Source organism: Sceloporus undulatus, chromosome 1, assembly GCF_019175285.1.
Source record: "Sceloporus undulatus isolate JIND9_A2432 ecotype Alabama chromosome 1, SceUnd_v1.1, whole genome shotgun sequence".
Taxonomy (NCBI): domain Eukaryota; kingdom Metazoa; phylum Chordata; class Lepidosauria; order Squamata; family Phrynosomatidae; genus Sceloporus; species Sceloporus undulatus.
The window spans coordinates 257,156,850-257,168,814 of record NC_056522.1 but is presented as its reverse complement, the minus strand read 5'-3'; the positions used below and the strand labels follow the sequence as shown (position 1 = coordinate 257,168,814).

General features: G+C 40.6%; 1 protein-coding gene across 1 annotated transcript; it reads right to left on the bottom strand.

The window, feature by feature from the left end:
• Positions 1–1,238: 1,238 nt before the first annotated feature.
• On the bottom strand, positions 1,239–11,551 carry LOC121926284 (membrane-spanning 4-domains subfamily A member 8-like). Its single transcript, XM_042459136.1, has 6 exons — positions 11,354–11,551; positions 7,806–7,928; positions 7,123–7,179; positions 3,832–3,963; positions 1,964–2,080; positions 1,239–1,355 (listed from the first exon to the last, which is right to left on the bottom strand). The coding sequence occupies exons 1-6, from the start codon at positions 11,549–11,551 to the stop codon at positions 1,239–1,241; spliced, it is 744 nt and encodes a 247-aa protein (XP_042315070.1).
• Positions 11,552–11,965: the final 414 nt, after the last annotated feature.

Genomic DNA, 11,965 nt, shown 5'->3' with positions numbered 1-11,965 from the left:
ATTTGGGAGCAGCCACTGAGAAGGCCCTCTCTTTTGTTCCCACCAACTGCACCTGCGAGGCTGGTGGGACAGACAGAAGGCCCTCTCTGGATGATCTCAATACTCTGGTGAGCTTGCACAGGGAGATACGGTGCTTCAAATAGCCTGGACCCAAGCCGTATAATCTGTTTCCAGAATGGTTGCTTCTTTGTGCTACACCACTACTAGTAAAAATAGTAAATAGCCATAATAGTCATGATCAACTCCAGGAAGTAAGTGGGGAAAAAACAGTCATGATCAACAAAAATATCCATATCAGCCCAGTTTTCCACAACATGTAATATAAGGGAACTGAGCAATTCAGTCTCTGAATTGAGACAAAATACATTTTTAAAATGTTTATTTATTTTCAAATGCAAAATTACTTTCATGGAAACTAATTACCTGCAATTTAACATGGAAACAAGCTGGGAAAGATTACAAGGAAAATGTGTTAAAATCACAGAAACTGGAGACAATACAGCTTTCCCATTCCTAGATTCAGATTGGTAGTTCAGTAAAATCAGACAAAGGGGGAATTCAATTTCTAATTTTTATTATCAAAACTGTCTTTGGTGGACAAATTGTTGCGGTGGTCACCTTATTTTTTAAAAAAAAATCACAGTTGCATTACATGATTTGTAGATGGATTGTTATCAGACAGTGTCATCTGAATATATTTCCATTATAAGAACACAGTTGTATTGAGACTTCCTTATTTCTTTCCTTCCTCAGCTCTGCCTTTCTCCTCTCCAGTCCCTTCCCTCCACAAATAGAACTCAAGGCAACTAGCAGAACTACATAAAACCAGTGTAGGTTCAAATCTCCACTCAGCCATGAAAACCCACTGGGTGGTCCTGAGCAAGTCCCACTCTCTCAGCCTGAGACTAAGGCAATCGTAAACCCTCTCCAAACATATCTTGCAAAGAAAATCCTGTGATAGGGTCACCATAAATCAGAAACAATTTGAAAGCACACAACAACAGCAAAATTAAACATAACACAGGCATTTTCTCCAATGTGGGAAAGAAGGAGGACATTTCTTCATTATTTTAATGGATTAACTGAACCGATCAATCTAGTAAAAGTTCCGGCCCTAGCAAGCACATAGTCCATGGAGAGAAAGAGAAAGATGTGTGGGGAAATCCATAGTATTACACTGGCAGCTGACTTGCCAAGATTGCTGGAAAGAACTTCACATCACTTCTCCTTTGCATTCTTCATTGTCTATTGGGAGATGAATCTACAGCATTATAGGCTGGAGGAGGTGAAGGGTACTCTTCACTGGGAGCCACTACATTTTCACTGACAGTGTAGGGCACAAAAACCACTGGCTGCTGTAACACAAAAGACTGCTTCACTACAAAAAATACTGTCCTTGCTGTCAGCATTGTCATTGTCATCATCCCCATCATCTTCAAGGTGGTCCTGTGTGCCACATCACCATTCTAGTCTTATTCACTGCTCTTATTCAACCTACAGCCCCAGATTCTTTCCTGCTGTTTTCTGCTTTGTGGCTGAATGATCAGAGATTGGGAGTGTAACAGACAGATTTCCTAGTATCAAAGATGTTATTTTAAAGTCATTTTAAAAGTACATTTGGTAGAGAAGAAAACAGATTTTCCCCTCAGCTAACTAAGTTCTTTAAATGTCATTACTCTCTGGATCACTTTACAGAACTGAATTGACTGGAGGCACACATTTTGTCCATTCTCAGCAGTCTATATATGTTTGGGCAGATCATCTATTCCCTATCTTTGCATCGCAAAATCAAATTTCCCAGGACTCTTGTACCAGGGTTTAATTTTAACCCTGGCAGTCTGAGAGGGAAAGAACTCTTCTTCCTTGCAGCCTGTTATTTCTGGAGTGGGAGGAGATACAAAGCAATCCTCACTGCTCCTCAGCAAGATCTTCTCAGCCTCCAAGCCTGGTATCAAAGCCTTACCTGAGCACTGCGGCAGCAGGAGGTTGCCTGGCACCCAAAATGTGCTGTTGAAACAGTGATGCAAAACTCCAGGAGGCTGAACAAGAGGAGCAGAACAGAGATCCCAGTACCTATAGACTACAATTCAAAATGGTCCCATGTTAGAAAAACAATGCTATGTACCTCTCACTCCTGCCTGTTTGAGTTATACCATGAAGAAATGATCTAGGAATAACCTTGTAAGTATGACTGACTTTAAAATACAAGGGTTTTTTTTTTTTTTTAAATCCATCTCAGAAAGAGTTGGGACAAGTTGCAAGGATAGCTTTAAATCATTTGATCATGATGTTTGCCTGACATATATATATATGCTTCCTCCTCTAAAATAGGAAAGTCCAAAAATCTAGGTGGTAAGTAGTGGTATGTTTGCTTTTTTGTTTGTTTGTTGTCTGTGTTTGGAAAAATCACCAAGCAAGGCTCCACGAGGCAATGGAACTTTATGGCTGAGCTCCTGCATCAGGACTAGGATTGCAAATCTCTATATGTAGCATTATGAATTGATGCACTGACTGTGCTACACAAACCTCCTGCTCAATTGTGAAATTACACAACCATAAATCAATATGCAAGAAGTTGCACAATAGAATGAACAACTAAATATTAAATTGGATATGCAATCAAAGGAGTATTACAATCTCAGCAGTGGCAGATGGACATTCACAGTGACATTACACAAACAAATGTACAAAGAAACACTCAAGTCAAACAAATATTAAATGGAATTCACAAAAGAATGTAGAATGGAATGCAGAAGCAAATGGGCATCTAAATATGTAACCAGATGTGCAACTAAAGGAGTATGGCTGCCAATCACAGCAGGAACAGATGGAGCACACTGATGGGAAGTACACAAAGAAATATATACACAATGGCACTGTGTGTGAGATTGTGCTTGGAACGGGAACAGGCTGCATAAGATAGCAATGTCCAACCACTAATGTAGGGCAACTTATACATGCATAAACACCTGTAGGATTCTGATCTCTGTCTAAATATAAGTCCAAATTCTCTTTTGACTCTCATTTATAATTTTATGTTGCATGTAAAGGGGGTGCTCATGTGGGACAAAACAAAGAAGAATGGTCTAGTATACATTGGTTTTACATTTGTATCACAGTAAAGCAGGGGACAGAATTGTATTGCCAGTGGTTAGAGATAGTGCTTGGGATGGTGCCTTTCATTTAAAAAAACAAAAACAAATTCCAACTGTGTTTTGGAGGACTACAGCCCCAGCCCACTCAATTTTTGAAGGTCTCTGGAGCTCCGAAATAAAGCAAAAACTGGTAGGATTTTTTTAAGGGAGGGGGAGGACAGAAAGGGGGAAGGAGGGGATAATGACACCACATGACTTCCAGTTGCACTACTGCCATGGTAATGGCTTTCTACACCTGCAGCAGTGCACAACTGGCATTTCATTCATGGGTTTCCCCCATGAATGAAAAGGCACAAGTCAGGGATGGGGCAGCTATGGGAAGGAAGTGGTGTTCTGTGATAAGTGTCGCCAATGCCACTTCCTTCCCATGGGAATCATGGCTTAAAAGCTGTGTGTGATAAAGCCCTAAAACAATTTAAAATACCATATAAGTGAGTAATAACAAAAAGAAGACATTAGCATAAGGAGGTCTTCCTGAAACAGCCAGGCTGGGCATTCAGTCCATGTAGGACCAGAAGCTAGCAGAATTTTTATAGCCTTTATTGAATTCTTTTCCTTTTTCAACTGATCATCTTATTTCACCTAAGCATAAGCATGAGACAAAGAGAGAACTGAGTCTTTCTTCTTCAGTGACATTAGCAGAGAAAATGTTTGCATATGGAATATGCTCACTTACTCTTTCCCAGTAACAGTCATAGTCGTATGGACAAGAATAAAAACAATTTAAAATCACGTCTACTAGCAATAAAATGGTGCCAGTTAATGCCATTATAGCACTTGTGATGTTCATTCCCACACTGGCATTCACCTGAAAGAAACAGGCAATGGATTAAGTTAGTTCCACTTTGCTACTTCAGGAAAGGAAAGTAATTATTAAGGATTAGCTGTCTCTTGAGTTAGCATCATAGAGCTGGAAGAGACCACAAGGGCCATCCAGTCCACCCCCCTGCTGTGTTCAGCAGGATACTTACTTCAGTCAGCCAAGACCAGTCTGACAGTTGTTTTCAGTGGGTTGGACAATGACTAAAGCACCACTGGTGAAAAAACCAACTCTTGTCTGACCAGGCATGCCATAGGGAATTTCTTTATTCCTATGGAGTGGCAATATGTGCAGCGAAGAAAACTTTCTTCTCTGGATGTATTGCATCTGCGAACTCTCATCCAGCAGAGCTGTTCAGAGTGATAAGGGACTTGATGCAGGGGACCCCCCCCCCCCAAACTTATTATTATATCCAAAATAGCTCGCTCTAACGTGTTAAAACGATCATTAAACAGATAAAATCTCTCAAATATGAGCCAGTTTGGATGACAGTATTATTGCAGAAATGATAGGTGAGGTGTCAAGCAATTCCATGAATAAGATTATACTGGATCAGTTTGAGTCTGTGAGTACCGAGGACATGGACAAGCTTCTTAGTAGTGTGAAGAAGACAACTTGCCCTCTTGATCCTTGCCCTTCATGGCTGGTGGTCCAAGGAGGAAATGCACCTAAGATTAATTTGGGACATAGTATTAATGTATCTCTTAGGGAAGGCCAGTTTCCATCTTGTTTAAAGGAAGTGGTAGTATGCTTCTGAAAAAGCCCTCCCTAGTTCCCTTAGACATGAATAATTATAGATCAGTCTCACATCTTACATTTTTAAGCAAAGTAATTTGAGACTGCTATGGTCACCTTCCTTCACCTACATATCGACAGGGGAAGTGTGACCCTATTGGTACTTCTGGACCTCTAAGTGGCTTTCAATACCATACTATGGCATCTTTCTGAAACGCCTGGGAGAATTGGGAATTGGGGGTATTGTATTACAGTGGCTCCAGTTCTGTCTCTCAGGCAGACTGCAGAAGGTGATGCTTGGGGACAGTTGCTCTTCTAAAAGAGAGCTTAAATTTGGTATCGCTCAAGGCACCATACTGTCCCCAATGCTATTCAACATATACTGTACATGAAACCACTGAGAGAGATTATCCAGAGGCATGGGGCAGAGTGCTATCACTACACTGATGACACCCAGATATATCTCTCCATACCTCAGATTACAGCTTTAACTAAGGATGGCATCTCCCCTCTGAATGAATGTCTTAAGGCGGTAATGGACTGGATGAGGAAAAACAGACTGAAACTGAATCTGGATAAGATGGAGGTACTCATTGTTGGGGCCCCTAACTGAGGTATGGAGGTTTGTCAACTGGTCCTGGACGGGGTGCCACTTCCCCTAAAGGACTAATCTCTTCCAGCAGGCCTATCTAGATGGTTTTTAAATTATGAGTTGATTGTTTTAATATGTATGCTTTTCAACTGATGTTATGCTCTTTTAACTGATTGTGTATTTTGAATCAATGTTTATGTTTTAACTGTGTTATGTGACTATTTGTTGCTGTAATTTAATATGTTGTTCCCTGTCTTGATCTGTAGGTATAGGCAGATAAGAAATCATCATCATCAATCCTCATCATCTCTTCTTCTATGAAGGAATTGACCTTTATCCTTTACTGTCAGATAGTCTGTTTTTCTGCCACTGAAGCCATTAGCTTCAAGGATGAGTATACTATTAGCATACAATCAAACAGGTATGTGACAAAGTAATTAAAGTGAGAGGGTAAAGAGGGATAGAACCATTTCCACCTCCCCTCAGTCTTTCCCTCAGCCTGATTAGTAATGCAATCCGGATTCCATGAGGCCCTTTCCAACATTGCTATCACACCATGGACATATATGCAATCTGGTTCTTTTCTATGCCACCAACATCATGGCACAGGCTGACCAAACATAGGGTTGCCATATCCTGCTGGTGGGTGGGACTTTCCCAGTTTTGGGCGGGGCTACACAGTCCCGCCCTGGTTTGGCCACGCCCCTGGGATTTCACACACCCCCGGGCTGAGGGGAGTATTCCCTCCCTGCCTTAGCCCCGCCCCCGTCGCCACAGCAGCAAGGGCGGGGCAAAGGCCGGGAGGAAAAGCCTCCCTGGGAGGAGTATTCCTTCCCCGCCTTAGCCCCGCCCCCGTCGCCAAAGCAGCAAGGGCGGGGCCCAGGCCGGGAGGGAAAGCCTCCCTGGGAGGAGTATTCCCTCCCCGCCTTAGCCCCGCCCCCATCGCCAAAGCAGCAAGGGCGGGGCCCAGGCCGGGAGGGAAAGCCTCCCTGGGAGGAGTATTCCCTCCCCGCCTTAGCCCCACCCCCATCGCCACAGCAGCGATGGCGGGGCCCAGGTCCGGGGCTCCTATTCAAATGTAGGACACAAAAAAATTGTGTCCTACATTTGAAAATTTTGTCCTACATTTGTCCCGGTTTGGAGGTCTGGACCTATGGCAACTCTAACCAAACATTCTCCTTTTCCAGGGCATGTCTTACATTTCAACCTACTGTCCAGGAGGAATTTCAAAATGTCTTCCAATTTTCTTGAATGTCTGCATTTTGCTGTGCCTTGTCCTCCTTTCAGTTAGTGCATCTGGTCACCCTGTTATGGCAGAGGCTTCCTGTCACACAGGAAGGGTACACAGTATTGCCCCTTGCATTTAGTGCAAAATTTAAAGGAGCTATACAAGGCAAATAATCCTACCAATATTAAAAAAAAATAGGTTGTAAGTATGAGCTACAAGGCAATAGCTCCCACATTGGGCAAGAATCATCAAAAGAGGCCCAGTAGTATCTGTTGCCTGCCTGAGCCTGCTAAAGAAGGTGGCTAGATCAGGGGCTGAGCAACAGACACACTGAAGTCTCAGCATTTCCCATTCTTTAAGGAAGGCCCTGATTTGTGACAGATCTTAGCATTTCCAAGGGAATGACTATTGGTTAGGAATGAACTGGAATGAGAATTCATGGGACTGTGCCCCTATTTCAGAATCATGAATGATGGTAAAAGTTTCTGAACAAGGTAGGTTAAAATGTGAATCTTATTTGTTGACATCTCTAGTATTGTAGAAAAGATTAAATTATGATCTTCTTCCTTGTTTCTTTGTCTTTTTTTCTCACCAGTCCTGGAGTAAGATGTTTCTCAGCTGACACCGACAGGGATCCAGAAATAATGAACTGTCCAAAAGAAGAAGATAATAAGATGCATTAGGTGTGGTCCACTTAACTTTTAAAGAAAAAAAATTGGGCTCTATTGGACTTCTCTCTTGAAAGCCAATTAGTGTCATCCTTTAAGGAGAAAAAGCAATGTTTCAGTTTCTTTCACCCTCATCATATATACATGGACTCAGTACTCCAAGGCTCTGTTAGAGAGCCAAAACAGCTGATTCATGCACAAGATGGAAGTTTTTAAAAAATGAGTGAACTTCAGAGTTTACAGAGGTCGAAAAAATCTTCAGGAGGAAAATATTAGGGAATAATAATAATAATAACCCAGCCCATTGAGGACTAAGCATGCCTAGAGACACAGAAGGGAACACATGGGATTGGAGAATTTGCCTTCTGAGTGTCTTGGTTTGCTGTCTCTCTTTTTCTCAGAATGGTGCTTGGCTACTAATGTACCTCAGTTAACAAAGTAGATGTGCTTCTGGGCAAAACTGTTTCAAAACAAAAAAATGCCAAAAGAAGCAGAAATTATGTGAAAGCATAGGAACAGGTTCCAGCACAGTCAAAAAAGAACAGCACTTCAAAACCATACACTCTAAATCACCCTGCTTTCCTTAACAATATAATATACTACTTACAAACAGTGCACCCCAGAATACATATCCGCCAATAGTTGCAATAGAAAGGTAGAATCGACCCCAAATAGCAGCTGAGATAGCACCCAAGCCAATGTGTATCAATCCAATAAAGATCTGGATGGCCTGGAGGAAGAAAATGTACAAAACTGATAAAATGATTCCTTAAGTCCTGGAAAGACTCCTTAGCAAAGTCTGAAAATGATTGTTAAAACTGCAGGGAGGCCTAAAATGTAGATCTTATCTGGTCTCTTCCATAAATATGAAACTGAAACATGAAATTTATCCATAACTAAAGAAACACACCATTTTAAAGACATTTTATTATAAACACAGATAAAATAGACATGTGGAAAAGGAATTTCACCCACCTTTCTGTAATAATGCCACCCCCTGCCATTATCTAGGGACTGTCAACTAAACCATATTTAATTAACAAAGAGTTAATTTAACCACTTATGAAGAAGATCTACATAGGATCAAGGAAACCTTTACCAGTCAAGCTCTATGTAAGGCTGCTGCCACACTGCAGAATTAATCCTGTCTGACACTGTTTTAATTGTCATGGCTCCATTTTATGGAATCCTGGGATTTGTAGTTTGTTGTGGCACCAGAGCTCTTTGATAAAGAAGGCAAAATATCTTGCAAAACTACAACTCCCAGATTCCATTGGATGGAGCCATGAAACAAATTGCATTAATTCTGCAGTGTAGATGTAGCCTAAAGGGCTGTGCAGACCACCCTTTTTGGCACCAGATCGGGGCCACAGCAACTGCACGCTGCAGCGGTGATCTTGCCTTTCTATGGTGCTAAACAGCCACAAAATATAGCTCCTTTCTGTTCTGTGGAAAGGGCGCCATAGCCACCAGCGCCATGGCTTTTCAGCATTCCTTTAGTGCTGCACCACAGGGGATCAAACATCACAGGCGGCGTCATGGCATCACACCAGCCTGGGGGTGGAGTTAGGCATGTTGTGTTGACACCACGCCCCCACTCTGTCCCCAGGCCAGCTTGTCCCCAGGCCAGTATGTACAGCCTCTTAGTTAGAGAAACTTCAAAATATCGGAAAACTTGGGAAGCAGAGGTACAAAACAGATAGAGATCTCTCTGCTTTTGTTCTCTGCTGTTCCTGTTCAGTATCCAATTGTTGTCATGAGCTTGAGAAAGGATAGGTAAAATTTGGGACCCCAGAGAGCCAGACTTTCAGTTTTCCTGGTCATGAAAACATGAGATCGGAATATCTACCTCTATGCAAGAAGCAAGCGTCTGTTTTGTCAGAAATAATTTGTTTTTCTAATTCTTCAGCCTCTTAAGTTAATTACCTGGAAAGGCATTTCACGATGTATGATGCCTTACTAACCTAATGTAATTCCTCTTATTTAAAATAATGTTCTTCCATAACATCTCTGTTGAACATCATTGGAGCTTTAGCTGCCTGGGCATAAGGGAATCATGAAGTCTTCTAGAAGCTGTTAGACTTCCAGCAGCTCTAGATAATATACTCAATGGAGAAGAATGCTGAAACACACAATTCCTACCCCTGATAATTGAATTCCATGCACGCACACACACTGTTTCTCCTCCATCAGTCCAGAAAAAAATGACTCTCCTCACCTTGTGGCAACATGTTTTACAACCTCTCCATTTCAAAGTAGACTTTCTCACCTCTCACAATTAGGTCATCCCCATTCAGTAATTGTCTCTCTTGGTTTCTGTCAATCCTATGTAATGCTGATTTTAATAAATATAATCTAACCATAATCATTTTTTCGTGGATAAAATCTCTCGGATAAGGGCTGATCTGTACGCCAGCATTATAGCAGGGATGGGAAGAGAGATATCCAGTGACTTTGTGGACCTTGGATCATTTTGAGTTTGTAGATTGGATAGTTTTGTTTGTTTGTTTTTTAATTTTATTTAGAATAAGATTTAACAAATAAAGAATAAAGAAAGAAGTAAGAAACATATAATGATATTAGACATTAACTATACAAACAAACTCTGACGTACACACATATATTTACATACAATCATCAATATCATTTTCTTTCTATTTCATCTTCCTTTACATTTGGGTGTTACCACATGTTGTAAATTACTTGTTTACTCCTATTATATGACCTGTCATACTAAGTTCTCATGGTGGTCTTTAAATTCTTCCATTTAGTATCAATCTTTACAGTGATTTAAGTATATATTGTATCCTTTTCCTCAAAAGTTTTTAATACACACCACTCTTTTTCCAAACTTTCTTTTGATTTTCCTTTTACTAAAGCAGATAGAATGTCCATATTTCTCGCTTCATATATTCTAATCAGCCATTCTTCCTTAGATGGATTGTTCGGTGTTTTCCAATATTGAGCATATAATATTCTAGCCCATGTAACCATGTAAAGTACAGTTCTATTATATTTTACGTTTTTTACATTGTGGGTCATGTTCAATAAAAATAAATGTGGTTCGAAAGAATGTTTATTTCAAGAATGCGTTCAATTGTTTCATGGATCATTTGCCAAAATTCTCTAGCTTTAGCGCATACCCACCACATATGGTAAAAATTTCCTTCTGGTTTCTCACATTTCCAACACTTGATGTTGCCAGTTTTATAGATTTGATGTATCTTTTGAGGGGTTAGATACCACCTGTATAACATTTTAAGGTAGTTTTCTTTGTAATTTTGGCAAAGCGTAAATTTATTGGTTCCTTTCCACGATTTTTCCCATTCTTCTAATGTGATTGGTTTTTTGTATCCTGCATTTTTGTATTTTGATTATTTACTATTATTATTTCCCATATAGATTATCTCTATTTCTTCTTTAAGACCGATATCATTACTGACAGATTACTTTCTCTAACCCAAATCTTGTACTAAATGTCTTTTAAGGTTGTAATCCCACCTCAATCCGTGGGAGAGGCAGGAGGTATAAATAAACTATATTATTATTATTATTATTATTATTATTATTATTATTATTAGCCCTTTTTTTAACCTGGAGGTGAACCCACACCACTCAGCTGTGTTGCCCATACACCATCCTCATACCCTGCCCCCCCTCTCCCGTTAAGGGCTCAAGATGGCTTACGCCAGTTTTTAGAAACCACATAGTTAAAAATTCACAAAACATAAAAGTTAAAAAGTGATTTAACTATCAAAAATTAAAACCAGTTGAACACATTAATATTATTATGATATTTATTTATACTAAATTAATCATTAAATAAGAAGAGGGCTGCACTCTTAGTTACTTTTGCAGATATATTTTTAGTGTTTGTTTTATGGGGGACATGTTCTCAAATTCCTCCTGGTAGAGAGAGTGTCTTGGACACCACATGTAATGTTTTTGGCTCATCAGAAAGTCCTCTAAAAATCTCAGGGCTCCCATCATTGTGTCCACTAGTCTTTCCATCAGCCAGTGGATTTGAACTGTGAGCCTTCACATATGAACTTTGACAATGAGCTGATGGTGGCCTTTCTTGCACTGACTTAACTCTGGCAGGGAAACCACTATGGACCATGTATGTCTCCATGAGCAGACATTAAACATACTCACCCCCAGAGTCTTGGTCTCCACTTTGAGAAATTTCTCCAGTGGTCCCACTTGCGGGTTGCTGGGATTTCCAACTGGCTGGCCTCCATACTGCACATATTGTACTGTTCCTGGTGGCTGGATGATTGTAGCACCAGGAAGCCTCTGGCCTGCTTGGTTGGCACCATTTGGGGCAAGAAAGACTACTGTTCCATTAGCCATTCTCACAGGATGCCTGGGGTCAGTCACTGCTAAGTTATCTGGAAACTCATCAAAGAAAGACACAAATGAATAGCACAGCCTTGGATTTCAACAAATAAAAATCATGCCATTACAAAAAAGAATTGGCATCAGCAAGGGGCAGCTATATAGATGATCACAATCTCAGGGATATGCATCATGTCTGAGGATCTCTTGGGCTACTACTGTGGTTCTGCAAACAGTTTTCATCCTGTTTCAGAATCCTACACAGTCCTTTAGAAACACAGTCCTCAATTAGAAACCGAGAACAATATTGAGAACAAGGACTCCACAGTTAGGGAACAAAGTAAGCAGCTATACTGAATCACTCTGGAGCAGGCTAGATTTCCAGAAGAATGGCAACGAGTGTTAAAGAGCTCTCACGTGCACCTTATA

Coding starts and splice junctions, on each gene's coding strand:
- LOC121926284 (XM_042459136.1), bottom strand. CDS start 11,551: ATGGCTAATGGAACAGTAGTCTTTCTTGCCCCAAATGGTGCCAACCAA. Junction 7,180..7,805: donor TATTCTGGGGTGCACTGTTT/GTAAGTAGTATA, acceptor TCTTTTGGACAG/TTCATTATTTCTGGATCCCT. Junction 3,964..7,122: donor AACATCTTACTCCAGGACTG/GTGAGAAAAAAA, acceptor TGTTTCTTTCAG/GTGAATGCCAGTGTGGGAAT.